The 27058-nt window shown below is 45.6% G+C and overlaps 1 protein-coding gene across 2 annotated transcripts in view; it reads left to right on the top strand.

Moving 5' to 3' along the window:
- The window catches only part of CACNA1C (calcium voltage-gated channel subunit alpha1 C), a 495176-nt gene extending 470787 nt beyond the window's left edge, over positions 1-24389 (top strand). For both annotated transcript variants that reach the window (XM_074162069.1, XM_074162077.1), the window contains 12 exons: positions 276-403; positions 1764-1860; positions 4356-4458; positions 6654-6755; positions 8170-8297; positions 9441-9575; positions 11082-11434; positions 13717-13845; positions 14315-14424; positions 16407-16510; positions 19114-19437; positions 19696-24389. In XM_074162069.1, the coding sequence (XP_074018170.1) occupies positions 276-403; positions 1764-1860; positions 4356-4458; positions 6654-6755; positions 8170-8297; positions 9441-9575; positions 11082-11434; positions 13717-13845; positions 14315-14424; positions 16407-16510; positions 19114-19437; positions 19696-19992 (2010 nt within the window). In that variant the 3' untranslated portion in view covers positions 19993-24389. The remainder of the gene's footprint in view (positions 1-275; positions 404-1763; positions 1861-4355; positions 4459-6653; positions 6756-8169; positions 8298-9440; positions 9576-11081; positions 11435-13716; positions 13846-14314; positions 14425-16406; positions 16511-19113; positions 19438-19695) is intronic.
- The last annotated feature ends 2669 nt before the right edge of the window (positions 24390-27058 follow it).

Genomic DNA, 27058 nt, shown 5'->3' with positions numbered 1-27058 from the left:
CACAGGTAAATAGAAAGGCATCACAGCATGTCTAAGCAGTCAGCAAACTTGGGCCTCATCCATTCAGTAGGGAAGAGAAAAATGTGACCTGCTGAGAATATCCCACCTCTGGGATCTTCCAATTTAAACTGGGGGGGCAGGTATGGGGGAACAGAGAACCCACCTGCAATGGCTTCCTAGTTTTATGAGTCCAAATCCAGACCTTAAATGGAGAGCCCAGTAAAGTCTACTGTTACCTGCCTCATCCATCAAGTCATCTCTGTCCTTGTTTGCAGATCATCAATCTTTTTGTAGCTGTTATAATGGATAACTTTGATTACCTGACACGGGACTGGTCCATTTTAGGACCACACCACCTGGATGAGTTTAAAAGGATCTGGGCAGAGTATGACCCTGAAGCCAAGTAAGTAACCCAGCCTGGATATCAGAGCTGCTCGGGAGAACAAGCCCATTATTTTCTGTTCTCTAGACCCAGTGCAGTAAGTGCCATGTTCCTCTTGCAGGAACACTTTTTTTTTCTGCAAAAATCCTGAAATAGATACCTCCGCAAGGTATTGCTATTGAATCCATAAGACAGCAGTGCAAGGATACACAGAAAAATCTCAACATTTAGGCTGCTCTCTTACCCGAGAGAACATTGCTTCGCTTTCAGTTGGGGGGTGATATAGACTGTCCAGGGAGGGGCAGCAGGAAATTGAGCAAAGGCGGTTAGAGGGTTGGTTTATTGTTGCATGTATTTGGGATATTGAGCTGTGACTCTGTTATTTGACTTTCCACTCGCAGTTGAGCTGCTGTGCTCAAATCTCCGTTTTGTCATATGTCATACAGGCCCATCACAACCTGTACCTTTACATGGCTGCGTTAATGTTTTCTGCAGGGTTATTCACATCAGCAGACTTGCAGGGATTTAAAGTTACACAAGAACAACTCACACAAGGGCTTAACTGACATTCATTATTATATGCTCTGTTTGACACATGCTTGGGCTTAAAGTGCGTTTAGATCCCTGTGGCATTACAGTACAGTTGACAATTGTAATTGCAAAGCCCCCTTCATAATAAGAAAACTGTGGAAAGAGATCTTGGCGTAAACTAAAAGCACATCTCTTTAGGAGACATAGTGTCAAGATTAATTTGGGCTCAGTTTCCGCAATATGTGAGGCCGTGTCACATTATCAGAGTGATACATAAATTGAAACCCTTCCTCCCATCCACGGTGACTGCCAGAGATACTTTTAATATGGAAAGGGGATAAACACAGAATTCTAATAAATACACCATTTGTTAACAAAACAGATGCTACTATTTGTGCTTGTCTGAAGGCAAGACTGTGGTGTCTGAAGCCATATAATAGATAGCTGCTCAATCCAGATGACAACCTGTTCTTTCCCATCTATAAATGGGAACCTCTTTTTTCCCCTCTTCCCCATCCCTGTGGATTCTTGAAGCTCTGGCTCTGGTAGCTCTTCTCCCTCCATGAGAGAATTCTTCTTTTGAGATGCCATTTCCAGAACTTAAAAGAAACCCAACTGCTGCTGTGGAGGAAATTCAGCACTTTGTTTTTGCGCTGGCTCCAGTGACAGCCCAAAAGCATAAAGAAGTATCAAAAGACAGTGGCTTGGGGCTATTTATGTGAGAGGTAAAGTGCCAGGAAAAAAAGAGACCCTTTGCACCTCTGTGCTTCCTACAGCCCTAAGACCCACGGGCGGATCAGCAGGTCGCCCCGTGGAAAGGACGTGACCCTCACTGTGCTTTCTTCTCTAGGGGACGGATCAAACACTTGGACGTGGTGACACTGCTCCGGCGGATTCAGCCCCCCCTGGGCTTCGGGAAGCTCTGCCCTCACCGGGTGGCTTGCAAAGTAAGGCACACCGCAGTTCGGGGACGGCTGGCTGTCACAGCAGCTAAAAACAGCCCGCGGTGGCGTTTGCTAGCCAAGCCTGTCGCACGGCCTGGTTGCCACCCGGTTCGCCGCTCGCCGGGCAGGGGCTGGCAGAGGTCATGGCGGAGCGGTGGCATGTGCTGCCCCACCGCAATGGAGCCGGCAGCAGCCCGGAGGGGTCCAAACAAGTAGTAGCACGATCCTGGCCTGTATCAGGAATAGCATGGCCAGCAGGACCAGGGAAGTGATGGTGCCTCTGTACTCAGCACTGGTGAGGCCTCACCTCGAGTGCTGTGTTCAGTTCTGGGCCCCTCACTACAGGAAGGACATTGAGCTGCTGGAGCGTGTCCAGAGGAGAGCCACCAAGCTGGTGAGGGGTCTAGAGAACAAGTTGTATGAGGAGAGGCTGAGGGAACTGGGCATGTTTAGTTTGGAGAAGAGGAGGCTGAGGGGGGACCTCATTGCCCTCTACAACTACCTGAAAGGAGGTTGTAGAGAGGTGGGTGTTGGCCTCTTCTCCCAAGGGAATAATGACAGGACCAGAGGAAATGGTCTGAAGTTGCGGCAGGGGAGGTTTAGATTAGGTATTAGGAAGAATTACTTTACTGAGAGAGTGGTCAGGCGCTGGAACAGCCTGCCCAGGGAGGTGGTGGAGTCGCCGTCCCTGGAGGTATTTAAGGAACGTGTAGACATGGCACTTCAGGGCATGCTCTAGTGCCCGAGATTGTTGGTTTGTGTCTGTTTGTGAGTGGGTGTGGGGTGTGGTTGTGGGTGTTTGTTTTGGTTTGGTTTTGGTGTTTGGTTTTTTGTTTTTTGTTTTTTTGGGGTTTTGGGTTTTGTTGTTGTTGTTGTTGGTTGGACTCGATGATCTCAGTGGTCCCTTTCAACCAAGAAGATTCTGTGATTCTGTGAACCGGGCACCCCCCCGGGTTTCCCCACACTCCTCCCCGGCTCCTCTGGGCGGCAGTGACCTAGGCGCCAGTCAGAGACATCAGTGCACGGCCAGCCCTCTCTCTAACTAGGAGAGCATCCATGCTAACCGCAGCTCTCGGATACCGAGCACTGAATCATCCAGACACACGTTTGCACTATCAAACACACATCCCAAAACAGATTAGGACAGACAGAAATAACAGGCCAAATAAAACTATCTCTGAGAGTATCTTTGGACCAAGCAGTGCACCAAAAACCTAGTGTTATCTCTCATTCTTGCTTAAATAACTGTCAGATATTAAAGAGCAAGGTGAACGTGGTATTAAAATACAGGAAGGGCAAGGACAGATTTTCTGTGAAAATGTCTCACTCATTTCTTGGATTATGAGACTCTGGCTATGAAAAAGGACTCTCTCTGGTGAATAATGTCATGTTTTTGACCTTTATTCTTCCTTCATTTGAAGTTTTCTTTCATCTCCTCGCAAGTCCCAGAGTTTGTATGTGACAGTTGTAGTTGTTTTTTATATCATTCTCAGAGCAAAATACAAAGCCTGGGGCCTGTACGCAGGAATATATGACTTCTGTGGCCTACTACTGATCCCTTCCCATCTGCTGTTTAGCAATTGTTTGTTGTCTTGATCTGGTCCAAAGCCCCAGTCTATGATTGCAGTAGCAGTGATGGGGGATGACACCCTTTCTTCCAATTTGGTACTGAACAAGGCCAGTTGCATGAAAGTGTCAGAAAACAGAGCTCGAACAAAATCAACCCCTTGAAAGCATAAGTTCAAACTAAATCCCTGGTGTCTCTTACCTCCTGAGACGGAAGTAAGGACGTCAGATCTGGTGACTCTGCTACATCTGTCTCAGATATATGTCATTGGTCTCACTGAAGTTAACCCTGCAGCTGCAACAGTACTCACCACTCACTCTTTGTCCTACATGGCTTTATGGAACTACTGCAGGGCAGACACAGCCTTGTTTTATAAGGGAGAGGGGGAATAGTTGGATAAAGCAGATCAACTTTCAGGTTTGGCTAATCGCCTTTCTTCGACCCTGTCACCTAAAAGAAACATTCTGGCTCTCTGTTCATATACATTTGCACCAGGCACAGCTTTAGTACCGGTGAGTTTGCAAGTGTCTCATGAGGTATGAAGAATGCAGTTTGTTCCTGATGAGAAAAAAAAGGTGTCATTTGAAAGCCAAATGAGTTGGGGACCAGAACAAATCTCTCTCCGTGTAATACACTGTGGGCAAATACCCACTGGCCACTGGGGAAAACAAAGGTTAGAAAGTGATAGCTACATTGAAGAAAATAGAGTATCTAACAATGTGAGAGAGACCCCAGGGAAAACACACCACGGTTTGCACCATCAGTAGATATGACAAGTACTTTTATAATTGTGTAACTAAATCCACAGGCCATGAATGCTCACATAAGAGGGGTGGCAAGTCTGAAGGGCATCATGAGGGCATGAGGAAGAGCATGCTTCAGTCCATGTGCTGGCAGTATGATTGTTCTTTTTCTTCTCCTTACTCCACAGCGCCTTGTCTCCATGAATATGCCACTGAACAGTGATGGGACTGTCATGTTCAATGCCACTCTCTTTGCGTTGGTCAGAACAGCGCTGAGGATCAAGACAGAAGGTAAGAAGCACGCTGACCACAACGGTACAAAGGTAGCTGAGTGGTGTTCACAGCAAAGTGTTCTAGAATAGAGCAATAAGGACATCTTGTGTAAAATGATCCCAGTGTCTCATGTGCAGCACATGGTACAAAAAGCAATGTAAAGATATTTGGAGGAATAATAAATATCTTCTAAATATATTCTAGAGAATAGTGTTTTCGGTTACCTAGAAAGCTGGTGCTTCCCATGGCATCATTGCAGATTATTGATCACGTTCTTTCCAGTGGTCTCAGAAGTTTTAGATCAATGTCTACTCAAACAGCAATCAAGGGAAGGAAGAAGGGCATAGAAGCCCCCCCTTGTGCAAACTGGCTGCAGAGCTGGGCCGCTTTATGACTGCTGTTGCCACTGATTTTCCAATCCAAAGGAGGCAAAAGAGCTTGGACTCGAGCGTCTCACCTTACTGAAACTCCTCCTGTGCTTCCATTAGCATGAGTTAACATCACACTGTAGCAACAGTGGTGTTGTAGGCCTAAAGACAGATGAGAAGCAGAGGGACTGTTAATAGCTTTGCATAGACCAGCAGGTATAGTTGGGGAAAGCAGACAAGATTTTGGGCTCAGGTCATCTCCTTTGTTGTACTCTGTCGCCTGCTGTAATGAAAGATATTGGTCCTGAGTCAAAACCTGGCTTCGTGTATTAATGAGATGCCCTAAAAGACTGTGTAAGTCTGTGATTCACTGCTAAACACCTCTGGCTGAGGAGTGGCTGCATTACATTTCAGGCATGGGAAACCAGAGACCAACAGAATCCTAGCTTACTGTGCCAGGATTATACTGACAGCTGAGCCAAAAAGAGTGGTAAAATTTAAAAATTATATTAAGGCCTTGGATGTTGTGCTAAACAGAATTTGACTGTAGCCAAAGAGACTCTCCTGAGGAAAAAGCCAACCGCAACCCTGTAGGACATCTTGCATCTTAGAAAACAGAGACCCTAAAAGGACTCAATTTTCTTGTCTGTCTTCGCCTCAAACTCTCCCAGTCATTGCCAGTGAACTTCTGGGAAACCACCTAAAGCCTCAAACTGCTTTCTTTCTTGCCTTAGCAGGATTTTTTAAGTTGTTAGGGCAGGAGTTTGTCATTAGCCTTCCTGGGTCAGCTCTCTGCCTTTGATGCTGTCCACCTGTTTCGTCCTCAGTAAGTTGTCAGTGTCCCTATCTTCACTGCATCCTATTAAGAGAGCTACTGGCATGCAGAGCCCTGTGTAGCACATTAATGCTGGGCAGCAATAAGAAAAGCTGCAGGAACAGCACCTTGAGGAGGAGAAGACAGTGGTTTAGTACACGTAGTGAGAAAAGAGAGCTTCAATTATAAGAGGTTTGAATGTGCATACATCAAGAAATAAAATCAAAGGTGAGTCGTTTGGGAGGAAATGGATACCTAGAAGGAAAGGCTATAAACCGAATCTGCTTCACTCACTCTCAAGGGGTAGCATGCCTTAATTAATGTCTCATTTAGCTCAGAGGCCCTTGGAGGAACATGTAACGTCTAAGTTCAGACAGTTAAATAAAAGGCTTATTATAGCCTATGTTGTTCTTCAGAGAAGAAACACAAATATTCTGGGACAGTCCTTTAAGTTGGATAGTGAAAGCCTTGCACACACCTGGAGTGCCTTGTCAGAGCACTGTGAAGACTCTCCAAGGCAGACTCTTGGCGCTATGGGAAGAACTTTGATATCTGCTGGGAGGCAGGGATTGCAACAGGTAATTCTCGGGAAGTGCTGCAAGCGGACCCAGATCTTTCAAGGTGCATCTTTACCACCAATTATTTGTCTTCTCCAAGCTGTAGTTTCTAATTAACTGACCTCTATTATCATCGTATTCAACCTTCACTGGATCTCAATTAAAATTTGAAGCGTTAGATGAGATTGTTGCTTGTCGGGACAAAGTAGCACCCTGGTTCTGTTGTTTCTGGCTCTTGCAGACTATCAATCAGTAATACAGTCACCTTCTTACCCTGAGATGACTATGCATATTTAGGAAGAAGACCTCTTGCTGTGAGGGGGCTTTGGAAATGTTCAGAGCATCTCTTTGCCCAAAACTTTCCTCTACTAAAAAAGCTCTGATCTTTTCGTCCTAAGATTGCCATGCCAGACATGAAATTGCTCCTCTGCAGGGTCTGCTTAATTCCTGTCTCTGATGATTTTCACCCTGCAGGTAACCTGGAGCAAGCCAATGAAGAACTGAGAGCAATAATTAAGAAAATCTGGAAGCGCACCAGTATGAAGCTGCTGGACCAGGTGGTGCCCCCCGCAGGTGGTGAGTGCAGGATCTTGTCCCAGTCTCTGAATTTATCTTTTTCCCCATCTGACATGTCCTACTGGACCTCATGATCATCAAGTGGAATATGGGGGACAAGCTTTCTTTTACAAGCTGTTACCCATCTTTCATCAGGCTGAGATCTGTTTCCGCCTGTACTCACATGAATATCATGTTCTTACTGCTGAGAAATCAGGGAAGGAAGAAAAGATGTATAAATAGGAGTTAGAAACCTCTGTTTCTAGATCATGCCCCTTTTGGATCACAGACATTTTCTCCCCTGGACATTACCTGGTGCCTGCTGGGGGCAAGGGAAGCAAGCAGAGCTAAGGCTCCAGGGAGGAGGATGTGGACTTTGACTGCATAAGAGATACGGCCTTACACTCAAGTTAAGGATGCAGCTTATCTCGTAACCCCTTCATATTTAGCAAAACTACATTTACTGTGGCATATAACTCTTTTTTTACTCGCGTAACTGCTTTCTACTATACCTGTCAAAGACTCATGTACGTGGGGACATTCCTCAGCCTGTCTGAACTGGTGTATCAGATTGTTGTGGGTTTCTATGCAGCACCCCGGTAGCCTGTAATTACCAGGCTTCTGGGAAGCTCCTTTGCTAAGCTTCTTGGGACCCGAGGTGCATGGGCATCCAGTATGGCCTTCACTGACCTTCCAGGTGGCTCCAGGGGCTATAGCACAAAACAGCACTTGGTAGTTGGTTAACAGTCACAGCCACATCCTGAACCTTGCTCAGCCTGCTCTGAACTCAGTGGACCATGTCTTAGAAAATTTCCAGTGGTTTTGGAGAAGGGAGGAGAGTTACCTGGATAAAAACTTAATGCACATTTTGGCTCATTGACAGTTTGTATTGAGTGAGAATGCAGCAATGACTGCATTTCTGGGGAGAGGTGATCAGTTTGCTTCGCTCACACCCATGGTAGGCACAACCAGACAGAATTTCAATGCAGAGAAGGGCCAGATCAGGTCTGGGATGAATGGTCAGTCAGATGCCGTTGGTGAGCCCAGACTCTGAGTATGTATTACCCCAGGCTATCGCAAGACAGAGCAGCATGTGTTGACCCAGACTGGGAGGCTGGTGCTATAGCAAGATCCTGTGTTGTAAACCAATACCAGAGACTGCAAAGGTTAGAGGCACTTCACCGTAAACAATGTACATCCAGAAGTGCATAGCTATAGGGGTTCTCTGCAGCAGAGCCAGTCTATCCACCATGTCTAGCTCTCATCCTGACTACTTACAGCAATCCCTTTCCTCATCCCTACATCGTGATGCCATAAAAAGCAGAGTTGTACTATGGTACCTAGCGTTTCTGCTCCGAGGCTCACATTAGCAAATACACTGTTTAAAATCAGTTGCTTATTTAATTTTATTTTTTTTTAAATACCCCCTTTGCAGATGACGAGGTGACCGTCGGGAAGTTTTACGCTACTTTCCTGATTCAGGAGTATTTCCGAAAATTCAAGAAGCGTAAAGAACAGGGACTGGTGGGCAAGCCCTCCCAGCGCAACGCACTCTCCTTGCAGGTGACTAGCGGGCGCAGGATGGACAGGGGTGGTACAGTAGAGGCATTTGACCCCACTTCCCTCTCAATCATTCTGGGGGCTGCAATGGGCTATCTCCACTGGAAAGGAGATTGTAGACCCCTCGAATTACTAGATCAATCCTTTTGGATAAACATGTATGTACCACGGGCCACATCCCTTAGCTCTGGAGGTGGAAGGCATAAGTGAGGTATATCCACAGTTTATCAATCTGCTGGTAATATTTGAAATTTGGGTTCCTTTTAGAGAACTGGCATGATGTGTCCAGTAGACTTTTGCTTATTACCGCATTCATTCTACTCTTCCTGAAGGCAGTCACTCTAATAGGGTCAGGGAAAGCAAGGAGGCAAAATTGGTTAAAAAGCAAAAAGCATACCTGGGTGCCAAGGCCATCCAATGGACAGGGCACCAGGCTCTAAGACTTGACATCTGTTCACCACTGTGCTACATGTTCACTGGGTGGACTACCACGCTGTGTGAAAGAATGAAAAAAAAACCCATTGATTACACAAGCAGCACCATTTATGTCCCTCGAGTGTACAGTAAGGAAGAAGGATGACTCTGGAGTCATCCATCAAGTTAAAATGTGCTGTGACACAGGCACAGATACAGACTGAGGTCTCAGCATACCCACATCTTACCTCCCTGGATGCTCTCCCCAGGACGGATTCCAGTCAGTGAGGGGTTTGAGGACTGTCCAGGTCCAGATGCCAGAAGTTTAGCTATTAAATCCATATTTAAGCTGCTGATTAAAAAGAAGAGATTTTCAGAGGTGCCAAGTACATGGTTCAGCTGGAACTGCGGCTGCTCTAGGGCTTCTGGTTGAGGATCTGAGAACCCAAAATTGAAAGCATGCAGACTTGCTTAGTCAAGCCTGTGGATTTATGTTTATGTCTTGTTGTGACAAAGCCAGGGGACTAGCAACAAACATTCCTGCATTGAATTGCTAAGTTTTCCCCTCTCTAAGCTAGAGATGAAAGAACAGAATTTGTTGGTGTTTTTATAGGAGCTGGGGATGCTATATTAAGTAAAAGGGCTTCACAGTGCTTAGAAAGAAATAACATTGCTTTTATTTCTCATAAACCCACTCGGAGATATGAAGCTCTATAGTTTGCTGTTTTGCAGGCTGGTCTGCGCACACTTCACGACATTGGGCCGGAGATCCGACGAGCAATTTCTGGAGACTTGACAGCTGAAGAAGAGCTAGATAAGGCCATGAAAGAAGCTGTTTCTGCTGCCTCTGAAGATGATATCTTCCGGGTAGGCGCTGAACAAATTTTCAAGCTGAAGCTAGACCAGTAGCTGAGCTGAGTGCTACGTTGTCTTTTATGCACTCTGTATTTCAGCTGGGCCCTCCTTCTTGTTTTCTAGACCCTAGTCTGGTGGACTCAGGGTGCCAGATCCTGAGATCTCTGCACAGTTTTTATGCTGTTTTCTTTTCAATGGAAGTTTGCCCTCATAAACCCTAAATCAAATCAGAATGAGAATGGCCAAAGAGTCTGAAGAACAGATCAGTTCAGACATCCTACAGTCTGCAGATCAGCAGCCAGGCATACTTTGGTCTTTTGTTCACTCCTCCTTTCAGTGGCACAAGTAGTGTCCTTCCAAAAAGTACACCAGAATCCAATAGAGCTCCTATGGAAGGAGGAAATTTTCTGAGAAAGTTATCTAAATCTTCTCTCTTATTTCATTCTTATTTCTTGTAATTGTCTCCTCTGGTAATATCTGGTGAGGCCCCACCTTCAGTACTGTGTCCAGTTTTAGGCCCCTTACCACAAAAGAGACATTGAGGTGCTGGAGCGGGTCCAGAGAAGGGCAACGAAGCTGGTGAGGGGTCTGGAGAATAAGTCTTATGAAGAGAAGCTGAAGGAGCTGGGGTTGTTCAGCCTGGAGAAAAAGAGGCTGAGGGGAGACCTTATCGCTCTCTACAACTCCCTGAAAGGAGGGTGTAGAGAGGCAGGGGTTGGTGTCTTCTCCCAAGTCACAGGCAACAGGACAAGAGGAAATGGCCTCAAGTTGCACCAGGGGAGGTTCAGGTTGGATATTAGGAAAAATTTCTTCACTGAAAGGGTTATTAAGCATTGGAATGGGCTGCCCAGGGAAGTGTTGAGGCACCATCCCTGGAGGTGTTTAAAAGACGGGTAGACATAGTGCTTAGAGACATGGTTTAGTGATGGGTTTTTATCAGAGTTAGGTTGATGGTTGGACTAGATGACCTGAAAGGTCCCTTCCAACCTAGACAATTCTATGATTCTGTGATTTCCTCTCCTCTGGCATTTTCCTCCTATCCTTACAGAAAGATGCTCTCAGTCCCTTTCATTACTCATTATCTAAACAGTACATAACTGGCTTATTAAATCTTTCTTCATTTGTTCTCCCAGGTGATTAATAGTTTCTGGTGCTCTTCTCAAATTCCCTCTAATGTCTAAATGTTGCTTCGAAACTGCCCTGTGAAAACCAGAGAGCAGTTACCTGGTTCTTGTATCCCTACCCCGTCCTGTGCCCCCAGTGGGAGCTATAGAGACACCTTTACCTCACTTATGTGCATGGCCAGTCCTCTGAAATATCTTAGAAAGTTACAGCTTTCATAGCCTGCGTGTACGTACTCTCTCTGACAGAGAAGTCCACACACTGGCAGAGAGCGCCTGTGACATAGTCCACACTTCCTCACATATTTTTCCTCAACAACAGGCTAAGCAGGAAACGCCAGGGCCCTTGCACATCTTCTCCCTCACAAAAGGAAAATAATTTCTGTTTCTCTGACAGAGAGCTGGAGGCTTGTTCGGAAACCATGTCAGCTATTACCAAAGTGATGGCAGGAGTGCGTTCCCCCAGACATTCACTACCCAGCGACCTTTGCACATCAATAAGTCTGGCAACAACCAGGGAGATACCGAGTCTCCATCGCACGAGAAGTTGGTGGACTCCACCTTCACTCCCAGCAGCTACTCATCTTCAGGCTCCAATGCCAACATCAACAATGCCAACAACACTGCCCTGTGCCGATTCCCCAGCCCACCCAGCTACCCCAGCACTGTCAGCACAGTGGAAGGCCATGGGACCCCCTTGTCACCCACCATACGTGTGCAGGAGGCTCCTTGGAAACTACCTTCCAAAAGGTAAGCTTCACAAAGCGGAGAGTGGGTCAAGGGACCAGGGAGAGGAACATGCATGCAAACACCAGAGCGCTGCTGCCTAGCTGAAGTCACCCACCAGACATCACCCAGCCTGCAGCCTGGATTGAGCCTTCTGGTTCTCCACTTGTGCCAAAGCCCACGGTGTGGCAGATATGCATCAGTTGACCACTGGGAAGAAGCAGCACTCTCACTGACCAACACACTAGGTTTCTTTGGGCTTTATCATGAAGAAACCTTTGTAAGACACAAAAGCAGCCTTATTTATCCTTCCTTCACCACAGGGAGGTGTTTTATCAACTGCTAACTGAAAAACAAAGGGACTGCAGTTCACCTCTTAAGTGCCCAATAGGGAGGTTTGTGGAAGTCAGTGGTTTTTCATTCAGTGGGTCACATCCCTACAGAGGTCACCAAAGGCATTCTGGGAGGAGGGAGGCAAGGTTTTCATAAATGCAATACTGCACAAAGCAAACAAAATCCCCTTCTCTGGACAGCTTTCAGGCTGTCTACGCACAGATGACTAATACGAAAGGAGTATCACTTTTATCAGTGGGGAATTTTTTTTAACCATCTCAGTAACAGCAGGAGGGAGCTTGAAATTTTTTTTTCAGTGCAGAGAGTGGGCAATGTGAAAAGGTGGAGAAATGCTGCCACAGCAAAAGACAGAATAGGACAATAAGACGGAGGAAATTCAGTGGGTGCAGAATTGCCCAAGTCAGGAGTCCAGTGGTTTTTCTATTTCATGCCTTCCTGAGGGAGGCCACAGGAGTTGCACAACATGTGTTACCATCTGACCTCCCCCTTGCTGACTTGTTCTGATGTGACACTGTTAACATGGTGTTCTTTTTTCTCCTTGCTTCCTTGGGTGCCTTCCTTGAATTAGGACGCATTACTACGAAACACTGGGCCGGTATGTCTTTTCCCTCATGATCTAATGCTCTCTGGGTATAAGACCCACTGTTTGTCCCACTGAAAGTCCAAATCCCCATTAATGCTGAACATGAACTCTTCTTTTTGGTGTCGGTAGGGCTGAAAAAGAGGTAATGATCACCATGACATCTCCAGAAAATACTCCCAGCTCAGGGCTTTTCTGCCCACAGGCAGATAGTAATGCGTGGACTGTTTCTACTTGGTTTCTAGATTTGGGGTTTTTTTAAGAGTTTCTAGCTGGGCCTCCAATCTAGGCACTCTCTGTTCACAGCACAGTGAAGTGCACAGTGGCATGTTCATACAAAAATTCTGTGTGGTTTTGGCTAAACACAGACTCGAATAGGAGGAGCTGCCATGTACTGATTTCTCCCCTCTGCACCTTAGCAGTTTTATTTGCCTCCCATCTCAGCAGGAAGGTCACTCCAGCACTGTCCTAAAGGCTGTTCTATACCATGCATATGCACATAGTGCTTTTTGCTCAAATCAAACAATAAAATAATGTTTTCTATCCAGTCCCTGAAAGATGAAAAAGCCCCACCCCACTGGTCTCTTCTGTGAATGGTAGTAACAGACTGACATGGGCTCCAGTAGCTCCATGTTGGTGTCTCGAAGAGTCACACTACCTTCAGATTTTACTTTACTCCTCAGAAAACGCAAACTCAGAGTGAAGTGAAATATGAGGGCCAAGACATGAAGCAGAGGGACAGGAAGGAAGCAAGAAGGAATTAAGGGCTGTCACGCTTAAGGGTTTGAACAAATCCTACCGAGTTCAGTAGAAGCACTTCTCAGTTAGTGATGAGAAAAAAAGAACCAAAGATGGAAAAGACAGCAAGGAACGAGAGCATGAACAGGAGGCAGAGGGGAGAGATGGTGCAGAGTAAGGGATCTGGGAGGCAGAGACCATGCACCACAGAACTGAGAGGGTAATTGTTAGTGTCTAGGAGGCTTTTCTGAAATTCATACCCAAGGCTTTTGCAACAAGGGAAAAAGCTGTATTTCCAAGAGCCCACCTCAGATTTTACTTCAAGTTCAGTGAGGTATATCTTTGGAAATGTGGTCAGTGTGATATGCACATTCATAGAGTACGTGTAGTCACAAGTGACAAAAATATGTCTACAATATTGTTCAGCATTGATTTAAGAAACTTCCTCTGAAAGAGGACACAAAGGTTGTTGCTTTGTGTTTGTGAACTCTGCAGCTCTGTTCAGTCATTAATTTCTCTACGATAGCTCTTCAACATTATAATAAACTGAGACAGATGGAGCCTGTCATTCTTGTCTTTATAACAGGTTGTCTTTACCATCTCCATATCATGACTTGTCTTTTTTGCTCATTAGCTCCAGTTCCAGAGACAGCCAGCTGGCAATTGTTTGCCAAGAGGAAGTGTCTCAGGATGAGACTTATGATGAAAATTTGAATGAAGACATTGAGTACTGTAGTGAACCAAGTCTGCTCTCTACTGAAATGTGAGCTTTGCAGCTTTAGTCAAGGTGTTTGGGTGGTTCTTTAATTAAGGGGGAGAGGTGGGAAGAAGTGACGTTTTTCTACTAAAATTTCAATTTATGGGATAAGGCCCAAAGACTTTAGTCAGACAACTGAAATATCAGAAAATATTTTTTTTTAAATGGAGTTCCGCCCTGAGAAGATTGAAAAGGACATCTTTCACCTAGGATTTTCCTTCTCCTCTGAATGAGACACGGGGATCTGCAGGACCTCCCCTCCATTCACTTCTATCATCTAAGGTTCCCAGACCTCACCTTTAGACCGTTCTCTGTCTCGCGGTCTCTCTTACTGCTCCCGGTTCAGTTATAGCTCAAAGCTAGCTCGCTATTGCATCCATTTGATAGCATGGTCTTCCTGGCTTCCCTGCTGGAAGAGGGGTTATTCTGTCCAATATCAGCTGTTTTTCTAGAATCCCTCTGTTCTGCTTTCCAGGCTTGCATACCAAGATGATGAAAACAGACAACTTACTCCACCAGAAAACAACAAAGGAGAGGACACCCGGCACTCTCCGAAGAAAGGGTTTCTGTGCTCCTCGGCACTAGGTAACATCCCAGTCTGACACGCGGGCTGTGCCCTCCTCTGCCTCGACCCAAGTTCTCACATCTTGCTGAAGGAATCGCAGTGTGTGTGGGCACGGGTCTTACTGTTTGCTGCATTCAGCTCGTGAGACCAGGAATCCCCCAGCGTGCATACAGTCCTGATCGTGCACGTGACTCTACTGACTTTATGCTCAGTCAGTAGATGAATCTGTGGCTGTTTGGATAGTCCATGTGATCTGTTTGATTAAGCCCACCTGTGAATTAGGGGAGTTTATTAAAGCACTGTAGACTCTCCAAACAATCACCAAGGAGTCACTGAATGGGCTATGCCTTGAGTATATGGTGTTCTGTTCTGTGTGTATTCAGCCCGGAGAAAGGAGAGGTTGTCCTTTTTGTCCGCTACAAAGAAAACAGTGAATTTTACATTAGGTTAACACAATACAAGTTTGCTTTCTGCTCTAATTGTACCTGGAGAGTTTTCAAGTGCTTGAGCAGACTAAGCTCGGGTGAAATCCATGAATCACAAGGTTTTATGGAAGTATCAGGACAAATGTGAGAGTCTGGAAGAAAATGAGATCTTTTATGTAGAGTATTTTTCAGCCTTTTTCCTGGGTATTGCTGTGGAGAAAAAGGACATTTGGGGCAGAAACTAAAAAGAATCCTGTATATAAAATATATTCTTACAAAATAAAAGTGATGAACTAGGTAGTTCAATGTTTAAAGTAAGGCTACTGAGTCTTCCCTCAAATCCTTCAGGATGCTTGTACAAGTGGGTATTTTAAAAGCATTTACTTAATTTCAATGAGACAATTCCTATATCTATCTGTAAGGCCAAATTTGCAGTCAGTCCTTGATACAATGCTTCATTAACTACATTCTAGGGAATATTTATACAGTGATGTCATATTCATTTGACTAGTGTCTTTTTTTTTTTTTTTTCTCTAGAAAGAGGAAATACTTTCTATCTGCATTGTAGTATTTGTTCTCTGGATTATAACACATTTCCTCCAACCCTCCAGAGAGCCTTTTCTCAACAAATCAGTACTATAGATACTTACTATTTTCAGAATTCTAATTTTCTTTCCTTCTTTAGAAAAATATCAACAGGATTGAGAAGTCCACAAAATATTTTAGTATGCCATGCAGCTGTACCTTTAATACTGGATTTATTTGCCATTCTTCAGTAAAGTAAAGCCTGTGCGCTTGTTCATAAACATACTTTGCATTACTTTTAAATTCCCACATAGGGAGTACCTTTTTCATATTTACAGAAGTCAAGTTTAATTTTATAGCAAGTAAACAATGCAACTGTTTCAATAGTTCCCCCTAAAATCTTTTTACGAGAAAAAAAAAGCTTTTTTCTCTTCCCTTCTTTCCAAATTTTGAAAATGCTTCATGTCTATATAAGCAGCCTTCTATTCGCCAGTGAATTCAAACGTTGATTAATTCACTTCCACTTGACCTTGCTATAGACACAGCCTCATAAAGTGTGGTATGTCTGGCAGCTAAGGGACACAGATCACATGCAAGCGGGAGGCCTATGTCACCTGAGCAGCCTGACGTCCCCTCCTGCACGATGTGTACAGCCAGGCACAGCACCAGAGCCTCAGCTGCCATCATCAGTCCCGCTGAGGGCTTTACCTGAACCAGAGAGGTCCGAGAACATTTCCACTGCTTAGGAGGGAAACCAGCTGCCTGATACCTACTAGGACAGTGTTTTAAAAGAGGAAAAATAAAAATTATCATCCAGAATTTTATCTTGCAGCTTGCTTGGAAGGTAGTGCTGGTTGGTCCATGATGCTTGACTGTTTTTTGTAAATACAAATGCTTCGGAAAGGGCAAGGTGTTGAGGGAAAGTGGACAGAGCCTAAAATGTGGGCGTCTTTGCTGTATCTCCAATGGGACTGCACTAAAAGAAATTGTAGTCAGATTGACTGTAGTGTAGTATGAATGATGGACACAATTGTGTGTGATTGCTGTTTCAGGTCGAAGAGCATCTTTTCACTTAGAGTGTCTGAAAAGACAGAAAAACCAGGGCGTAGATGTCTCTCAGAAGACAGTTCTGCCTCTGCATCTGGTACACCATCAGGTAAGCATTAATAACCACAAAGGGCCCAGCAATGGAACAGACCCTACCACCTGCAGTGCTCTGCCGCTGTATCCCAATCAACTTTTTAAAAAACATTTAGGACAGTTTCTCACCCGTATCAAAGGTCCAATTTTTAGAAATGGTATTTGCCATCATGCTTATTCCTGCTTTCAGGATTTTTATCATTCCCAGAAGAATGCTACAGAAACATGTCCTTTGGAGTCAGCAGAGTTATCGTTTTCTGATGCCCATGAAAGAGTGAAATAAAAAACTAGCTAAAAGATAAAAATAAATACCCAAATTGCATACTGCGGTGCAATTACACTGGCTTTGATGGTAGTATACATATGAATAAAATGTGCAGGGTCTACTTTCATATTAATTGGAGGTAACCAGTAACTATAATTAATCATTTTAAAACATAAACTGATTATGTGTAATTAATCAGATTCTTAAGCTCTTTGTAACTGCATTCCCCATCCTAGCAAATGTATGCTTAGGCACGTACCTAGATGATTAGCCAGCTGTCATAGTCCAAAGTAGATTTGTGTCTTTTAGTTTGATGATGCCACTTTTTGTCACCATAAAAGAAACAGGTGCAGATGGTAGTGCCAGCCTTGCAAGTGAGGCATCCTGCTCTTTGCAGTCCCCCAGGACAGGGCAGAATGGCCTCACCAGCTCCTCAGGCTGCCAGAGGGGCAGAAAATGCCACGGGGCCGGGGCAGGAGGAGTGAGAAGTCAGAGTAGGGGAGCGAGAGATAAGCACACCTGAAGCTCCCTGGCTTTTCTCACCTCCACTCCCAGAGAGCTATCCTTTAAGGATCAAGCTCCAGAAAGCAGTGGTCTGCAGAGAATTACAAGCTGTGGCTGGGTTAACCAGCAAATGTGCTGGGACAGGGAGGAGTGGGCAGGAAACAGCTTCCCACCTTCCCCACCGCAACAACAGCCCTCCTGAGACTTCCTGCCCTCCCCTGGCAGGCCAGGCAGAGGGGACACATGCCTTCTGCTCTCTCAGCCCACCTAGCTGGCAGAATCACCTCCCTCCAAGCTGTACAAAGAAGATGGAGCTACTTCACCCTTCCTCCTTCCACCATGCAGCTCCAAAGCTAAAGGGATGGGGCTCTACCCACCCCAGTGTCACTCAGCCAGACTGAAGGGTTACCATGAAACAGGCATCTGGCCTCCAGCTGACAACACTCAGCAGTGCTCGTATATTTACAAAGACGTTAGCCTACAACAGTGCTTAAAAGAAGAACGTGAAGTGGAAAGGTTGCCTCTGCTAAGTGCAGTGGAATCAGTTGCTCATGAATGCTTGAAGGGGTATTATTACTAAATACACGTACATCATGATATGTAAATATATGCATGCCTGCACGGTATGACTTATACAGATGAATTTTTAAGGTTTTACTTCCTCACTGAAATTCAATGGGAGTCTGACGTCTAATTCCTGAGAAAATCTTGCTGAAGCTTGTACGTGACTAATAATTGATTCTTTTCTTCATCTGGCACTGAAATCATCAGGATTTCTGTGGCAGATTGGCTGAGCTTCACTTAACTTTAGATACCTTAATGTTAGCTGTCTAGTTCAAACCGGTCAGTTCAGTCTCACTGTGGTCAACAGAATGAAAGAGCATCTCCAAAGGGCACGTATAAGTCTCGCCTAAGTCTTGTCCTCCAGACAGCATTTTCAGGCAGGTATCGAAAAGAGGCAGGAGGCTTGCTGGTTTCTCTCTGCACAGTTTGCTTAGACTAAGCACCTGGCCTTCAGATAGCTGAAGGTATATGAGACTAACCCCAGCCCAAACGAGAGGATTCTCTCCGACACAATCCACATGCTTTTGTATTTTCTCTGCATTTTTTTATTTGCTCACACTAGGCAGTAGTGAGCTCTGTGAGATGAGCTTACGACTCTTGACGGCATTGCTTATGGAACAAGGCAGCAGTCACCATGAATAAAGCATCAGATCAGCCCTGTGCTACAAGGGGCTTCTTGAGAAATTTGTTATAAAAAGAGGCTGGATGACTCAGAGGTTGTGCATATGATTACAGGAAGGACTGGATGGCTCGAAGTATAATCATCAGATATTGATCCTCCCACCAACAGCAGATGCCTTAAAATCCAGTGGTGGATTTATAGTTATTGCCAACTGCAGACACATCTAAAATTCACATCTGGTATCCGTTCAGGTTCCACCGTAGGAAACACAGCAATTGGCAGTAAAAGCTAGTGGTATGGGTGGTGGCAGTGGTGGGAAAACGAGTTGCTGTCTCACCCGCTGGAGAAGAGGTGGTGTTTCTGGCGAGGCTGTGGGGAGTGGAGCCGCATCCCTCCTGTCAGTGCAGCGGCTCCAAGGCTGAAGAACTGCAGTCATGAGAGTTTTCGGTCTGGTGCTCGGCACTTGCGCAAGATACACCGTTTAAAGAAAAGCTTGCAAAATGAGTTCGCGGGAAACATCCAAACCATTCCAACAGCTGGCAGCTGTTTTCACAAGCCTTGAGGCCCTCCAGGCCTTTTTCAGGTAGTTTCTCCGGCACCTCCTCCTTCCAGCCCTGCTGCTAAGAGCAGGCTCTCACTCGTCTTGTTCCTCCTCTGTCTGCAGGCGTTAGCGGTGGCCGGCCTGAGTCCCCTGCTCCAGCGAAGCCATTCCCCCACCATGTTCTCTCGGCTGTGTGCGACACCCCCCGCTACACCCTGCAGCCGTGGCTGGCCGCAACAGACCATCCCGACTCTGCGCCTGGATGGGGCAGAGTCCAGCGAGAAGCTCAACAGCAGCTTCCCGTCGGTACACTGCGGCTCTCGGTACACTGACAACACCGGCGGCGGCAGCCCAAGGAGAGCCAGGCCGGTCTCCCTCACCGTCCCCAGCCAGACCGCAGGGAGCAGCAGGCAGTTTCACGGCAGTGCTGGCAGCCTGGTGGAAGCGGTAAGACTTGCAGAGTCACGGGGGACACGAGCAGTGTCAAGGCCAACTAGAAACGCGGCCCTCGGAAGAGCAGGGCAGCAGATATATTGCTGCCCACGATGCCAAGAGTAGGAGAGCCTGTCTCCAAGCAGGGGTTAGCAGCATGAATGGGAGAAGGTCCACTGGGAAAAATACAGCGGTAAAGAGGGTTGTGATTGGGTTGATGATGCAGGGTACTAATGTATGTCTTTGTCTCTGGTTCCCTCCCCGCTTTTGAAGGTCTTGATTTCGGAAGGACTGATGCAGTTTGCTCAAGATCCAAAGTTCATTGAGGTCACAACCCAGGAGCTCGCAGACGCCTGTGACATGACGATAGAAGAGATGGAAAATGCAGCAGACAACATTCTCAATGGTAACAGCAAGCAGAGCCCCAATGGCAACCTCTTGCCTTTTGTTAACTGCAGGGACCCAGGGCAGGACAGTGCAGGAGAGGAAGAGGAAGAGGTGCAGAACCCGGATTGTAGAAAAAGTCAGGAGGAGCTCAAGGACAGCAGGATTTATATCAGCAGCCTGTAGTTGCCAGGGCTGGAAGCGATGCTGGTTTTTTATTTGTTTCAATGTTCCTAATGGGTTTGTTTCAGAAGTGCCTCACTGTTCTCGTGACCTGGAGTAACCGGAACAGCGTTCTTCATTCATTTCTGTTGGGACGAGTCGCAGAGTTGGGTGGTGTAAGAAAGCTTTTCAGGAGCGGATATAACCCCAGCACGTGTCCATGAAGGAAGAGTGAGGAGGAGGAAGAGGAGGAGAGCCAGCTCCCTCTTTTTTTCAGTCCCTGCACAAGGAACGACGGCTGCCTCCCGAGCGCGAAGGGGAACCTCAGCTTCCTGTGGATGGCCCTAGCCAAAAGGACCCTGCGTCAAACGGGTGTCTTTCAACTTTGCTTGTAAAAATCATTTTGCACATATTCTGTATGAGCCTCACCGTCTCCATAAAGCCAAGGCCCTTTGATTCGGAAGGAGAGGAGGACTTCTTCTGCTGTGGATTCCCGTACCGCCAAGGGGAGGAGGAAGCAGAAGAAGCCCGAGGAGCAGGTGGCCACGCTGCCCAACCCTGACGAGACTCCCAGGCAGCGGTCTCTGCCAACCAATCCGAGCTCAGGCAGCCACTCCTGCCAACCAATCAGAGCTTGAGCAGTCACTTGCCAGCCAATCCGAGCTCAGGCAGTCTCCTGCCAACCAATCAGAGCTCAGACAGCCAGCCGTGCCGGCCAGTGGGAGAGCGGGGAGCGGGCTCTGCGGAGGGGCAGAGCCGACCTGCCCCGCACTTGCTGAGGTGGTGGTGGGCTTGTGTAGATCTCTCCTTGTTTTGCAGTTTGATATTTTCTTGAAAGCATGTTGCAGTTTTTATTTTGACTATTTTATTAATTTTAATTATATTTTTTTTTCGGAGGGAGAAGGGAGTGTTTACAACGTTTTGTAATCACCTACCTTTTTGTTTTGGTTTATTTTCACCTTTGCAAATGTTAAATTGGTTTGATCATGTTGTATTATTTAAACTGGGTTTTTTTCTCCATTGAAATTCGGTAGAAGTATAACAATAGACGAGTTTTACCAACCATTATGTACACCGAGAATTTGTAATTTTATTTGCTAGTAATGGAAACCTCCTTTTTTTGTTGTTGTTTTATAATTTAAAGACAGTAGGCAATGCACTTGATATAGTCTTGCACATTTGAGTGACTGATTTGGGTTCTTTTTAGTGCTACGTATATCTGTGAGTGTGGGAGCAATACAGAGCGAGTGTGCGGGCGCGCGCGCGTGTGTGTAAGTGCATGCAGTTCTCCACATCCTGATTTGAGCTGCAGGAGATCTGTATCTGGGGCCATTTGAATGCAAAAACAAACCACTGTCTCTGCTTTTGAAAGGGGAATCAGTAACTCTTTGCATCTTCTGTTCCACAAGATATGCAAAAACAATGCAATAATATTAATTTTAAAATACAATTGTAAGTTGTGTTGGCATTAAAACTGTATAGAAAAAAAAATTGTGGGGGTGGGGGGAAACAAAAAAAAAACCAGAAGGCGTTACGCTTCGATATATTCTGTGTGATGTTTTATTGCATTGATAATGTTTCTGTTGAAGAAACCGTTATACTTGAATTCAGGTCAGTTTCAGTATTTTTCAAATATTTTTTTAAAATGAATTGCAATTGTGCCAAGCAAAGATAATGAATTGAATTAAGTTTGTTTAAAAAAAAAAAGAGAAAAAAAATAATCACTTCTTGTATATTTTGCTGCATGTCAAGTGAATCATTTCGTATTTGGAATGTGCCAAGCTTTACCTTTGAACTTTTAAGTGCTTTTCTACGTGTGGTTGGGGAAAGGGGTACTATTTTTTTTTCCTTTTTTAATTTGTACAATGAACAAAGTGTACCTGGTGTAAGTAACTATTCTGCAATCCACTGACAGGTTGAACGTTACTGATTTTGCATATCTTGTGTTCATTTTCCTTCTTTCTCACTCCCTTTAAACATGCACGATGACTTTATTGGTAGAGAATCTTTCTTCCCGAGACTGGGACATTTTATTCAGGCTTTGTTCTCTTTCCTTTTTCTCAGTTTTTCTAAAGGTCTCGTCCCACTCGAGGGTGGCAAGACCCCTAAGCCCATTTGGCAGATCCATCCTACATATTCAGCTGGCACCAGCAATTCAAGGAGCGGGGAAATAAAAATCTGCTTTCAAATTTCTTTTATTAAATAGCTGACCCTAACTGATTATAACAGGATCCTGGGATAAGCAAATGCAAGAGGCAAAATCATTAGCAAAGGAAAATTATCTAACCCTGGTCTGGACTGAAAGCAGAGGGTAAGTGAGGGAGAGCGCCCTGGATCATTGCTTAGGAGAATTGCTGCAGTCTGGTCAAGATGCAGAAGTTAAGTGACTTTTTTGCATTCACGGTCTCATCCCTCCTCGTAGACTTCAGTGAATGGGTCAGGTTCTAAGTCACAAAATACCTGACGGCACAGCGTGTCCCAGCCGTATTTCCCTGCTAGTGAGTGTGAACCTCTCTTGACTTTCCTCACGCCGATACTTGGCCCTAACCCATGTGAGAGGCTGAAAAACCAGGCAAGTATTGTTAGATTTTATGCAACTGATTTTTGTCTAGACTACTGCTGTTTTTTCTCCCTTCTCCAGACGGTTCACAAACTTGCTGATCAATACTGAACTAGGAGATGTGATCTGACTCAGAGCTAAACTTTCATTCAAATCTTGAGCTTCTGCAGATGTCTCAGAACATAATTTATTGCATATGTTGATTACATTATTTTTTTAATGCCCTTGTTTTTCTTCTTGATTCTCTGAGGCATAAAGTAGAAATAGCAAAGGGTATTTTTGACAGTACACTTTTTTCAGTGTCATTTTGAACCGGCCAGGAGCAGCTCAAGATACGTTGGAAAAAAAACCCAAATCCTTTTAAACTAGAGAAATACGAACCCGTTTATACAACCCTCTGACATCAAAGTCCTAATTCAAGACTTCCATGGAGAAAGTCACCAGCTGATGTCAGTCAGTCAGTCAGTCTCATCCTTTCCTTCCCTTGTGCCTGTATCGAGACGGGCACGAAAGCGTGTCTCCCTTTGAGAGTTTGCTGCTGTCACTGCTGAAGTGCTCCAAAGCTACTTGAAAGGAAACAATGCTGTGCCTGGCTGTTTCTGAAAATGAAATCGGTGCAAGGGCTCCCTGTCTCATTTTCTTCCGCTAGAAAGTCCATCTGACACCCCCAGTGGGAGACAGAGGTGTTCTCTGCTCCTAAGAAACAAAGTACTGATCTAAATTAGAGGTGGCAATGGGCATTTGGGATGCTTGGAAGCGCGTGTCTTCTTTTAGGATTTTTCTTGATGGGAAGGAAAATGGTGGGAAGGATTATGCCCTGCACGTATTCCCAGAGAAAGCTGCGACTCCCTCGGAGGTCAGAGCTTACAATGGCCAGGGGAAACCCCACGCTCTGCTGGAAGATCCCTTGGGTCCTGCAGAGTGGAAAATACGTGGCTAGCAGAGAATGCAGATGACTTTTAGCGGTTTGAAGGGCAGGTGTTAAATTTAATAATTGCTGGTGCCGGCTGTGCAAATTTCTCTTTCTGGGGAGGGTGATATATTTCTTTTTTTTCAGCTGAGGTACTTCCAATGTGCACATTGTGACAGGCCTGAGCAAAGAGCTACTGCCTCCTTCAGGTGAGGTAGAGTCTGGGGGACGGTGGGAAGGCGGGAGCAGGTTTAGTTCCTGGAGTGTCCTTCTTTCGCTGTGTTTGGGAGTTGGATGGTGGGTACAATCACTGTGCTGTGGATGGAAACTTTGAAGGAACCGATGGCTGAGGAGTGGCATGGAAGGAAAGGAAAGAATGGGGAAAACGATCTGCTGTTTGCCACTGAGCATCTCTGACTTGCAGAGTACACTGCAGACTAAAGACGTTTCTTATAAAACAACAAACCTCCTCCCTGTATCACTTCTGCTCATTATTCCAGGCAGTACTGGGCCAGCCACACCGGGTGCATTTCTTTTTTTTTCTTCCTTATTTCTGTGTGGCTGACGTGATGGGGAAGAAAGTGGAACTCATGATCCAGAGCTGGAGTTTCGTTATGCACAGACCTTTTCTGCATCATCTGCCTCTTCAGCTGGACGTGTGAACGATGATGGTGTAGATGCTGCTGCTACTGCAGGGGTCCTGCCTGTTTTATTACCCTGCCCACCACACCCCAGCAAGGAGGGACAGCCAGAGAGGCGCCATGTACAGAATCGCATCTATTTCTGCTTTGTTTTCTGACTCAGAACCCTGCCCCTGATGACTACGACAATGATGACGACAACAACAACAACAACAAAAAAAGGGCAAATGCATTTTTTACATTTCTTGATAATTTCCAAAGCAATGTATCATTGCTTTCTTTAGACTGACGCCAATATAACAGTTGTATGGGTCTCAGCCAGGCTCCTGTGTCTTTTCTGCCTGATAGTTTCAGATTGCTGTATGAAAAGTATGCGTGTTTGCACACAGACACAATCGTACGAGGTGACGGCACTGCGAGCCCGTGGGGTTGTTCACCTGTGTCATAGATGAAGTGGGAGGCCTTGCTTCGTACGTGTAGATGAGAAACCCCAACCCGTTGGTCCGGTGAGCTGAAGTGAAGCAGCCCTACTGAGACAGAAGTGGGTATCCTAAAATATATGCACAGTCCCATTGTGACTGTCCCCTCGGCAAGGGCAGGGTGGGGGAGAGGAACACTGAATGGGGAATTTGGTGGTGCGCAACAAAGTTGATTGATAAGTAAATCCAGTCGGGGGCTTCTGGTAGCAGTGAGATTTTACCAGTTCCCATAATGAAAACTGTAGTGCATGTAAAGAAAATATTCCAGGCCATCAGACGCCCCAGTTCCCATCATGCTAACACAAGGATGGAGGGCACTATAGGCAAAGGGGGTTGTATTGATGCAAAGAATGTGGAAAACAGAACTGGGCCCAGAAAAATTTGATTATATCTTTCCTCCATTTATTTTCTTCTCCAAAGAAGTCTAAGAAATACAAATTTCAGTAGCTGCACAGGGTTTCTTTTTTTCTTCAACATTACAAAATTTTTAAAGTTTGATTCTGGGATCCAAAGCCCAGGTCCAGCAAGCCCAGGGATCCGAAAAGTTTCCAGTGGGATCTCAGTCCATGGAGCTTTGCTCTGTGTTGCTGCTTTGTTTCTGGACAGCTGAAACCATTCTGGCCTTGCTGCTACAGCACCCTGAGATGGGGAGGGTGAGGGCAGAAGCACAGCCAAGAGATATGTCCTGTACTGAAGACAGACTGGGCTCCAGTTGCTTTCAGAGAAGTCAGTAGCATCACGCTGGGATGGAAGAAAAAAAAAAAAAACCTCTTCTGATATAAACTTTAGTGTTCTTAGTTAAATCCTCCATTCTTCCTCTGCCCCTTCAGGGGGACTTGACTTAACTGTTAACACTTAAGCATAAAATACGGGCCTTCTTTAGGGGCACAGGGCTCGACTCAGTTGCCTAAATGTGGGCATCTACCGCCACTTGAGATACCCTACAGTACTTTGCCTGGCCTGCAGCAGCTGGTCCAGAAAGACACAACTCTTCCCCAGGGCTGGTGTCACAGCTGCCAGACCCACTTGGATGGCAGAGATCTCAAGTGGCAGGAGACAACTGGGCAACTTATTCGAGTCCCTTTCTAAAGGGCTAATTGAGAGGAGCAGCACCAATGACTGATGTAATAAGGGAATCTTCATTAGCATTACCAAGGGCTTAGTTAGGCACAATCAGGAGCTCATCTCCACACTCCCATGCTGTTGTTTTTCTACCCCACCTCACACAGACAGCCTCCACTCCCGCAGCCCGAAGTTCACAGCTCTCTTCCCAGCCCTTACGTTAGGCCTGGGTTAGAGGCTGCATCCCAGGCCCAGGGGAGCAGGGGCAAGCCCAGGCGAGAGCGGGCATCACTCCACCCAAGAACAGATTTTTTTCTGCCAGCGTTCGAACAGGCCCTTTTCAAAAGCATTTTCCTATTCAAGACAGATCCACAAACTTGGACGCCATTCATTAGCATCATTGTTCAGATTATGAAATACTCCTGGTTTTCTGTTGCGTTTTGCCCAGCCAGGCAAAATGCAAGCTCTTTCCCAAACATGCTGTGATGCTTTTAAATATTTTAAGCATCCTAAGCCAGTCTGCTCCCATCTCAAGGACCTACGTAGACTGGCGGCCAAAACTACCTAAACATCATCAACCTTACGGTCACTCATAGAATTGATTTGTTCAGGCTTATTCAGTCTTGACAGTTTGAATGTGGGATGATTTCAGAGGAGGAGGAGCGAGATTGTAAATATCTTTGACAAACATTGCTGCATCACACACACAAAAAAAGGGGGAGATACTTTTAAAACTGCCTTAAAAATCAATTCCGAATGATGGAATCTCCCTCCAAATGATTGTCACTTGGCAGAGCAAGGGATAAGTCGCTTTGGGAGAATTCTGGCAATAAATGGTTGGAATCTAGTCTACTTTCAGGAGTGAAAGGGTAATTAGGAGCTGATCTCTCAGTCTGAATTCACATCTGCACCGATGACTGAGCACTGCAGGATCAAAACTGTTTAAGGTCGGGGGGGGGGGGTACTGTATCTGGCCTGCATCTGCACGGTTTGGGTCTGGCCCTGCAAGGTACTGCATACCTGTGTTTCCCAGTGACTTCAGGGAAGGTGGGGTTCCTCAGCACCTCTTAAGTTCAGGCCCTGGAGCATCATTTCCTGCTCTGATCATCAGCTATAAATGTTGATAAATATAAGTGTTTTGCCTTCATTTGAATTGCCCAGAGCTGTAAAATGACCTCTCTCAAGTATAAATCAGACCAGATATAAACCTCCTCTCCCACTCTTCCCTACACTCCCTGCCCGCCCTCCCAGCCCTCCCTTGCACCTCCACCCAAGCCCTTCCCCGTCTCAATTCTTTACCTCCTCCCACAATTTTATATCTAGTTTTCATGAACCCACAGAAACGCTTTTGTAAATAATGCTGTACAGTTTGTAACCGTCATGTAAGCCTGTCATCAGTGCCAGAGTCCGTCTTGCCCTCTCGCACGTTTTAAAATCA

The sequence above is a fragment of the Numenius arquata genome, chromosome 2 (assembly GCF_964106895.1).
Source record: "Numenius arquata chromosome 2, bNumArq3.hap1.1, whole genome shotgun sequence".
NCBI classification, from domain to species: Eukaryota; Metazoa; Chordata; class Aves; order Charadriiformes; family Scolopacidae; genus Numenius; species Numenius arquata.
This window is presented reverse-complemented; position numbering and strand designations above follow the sequence as displayed.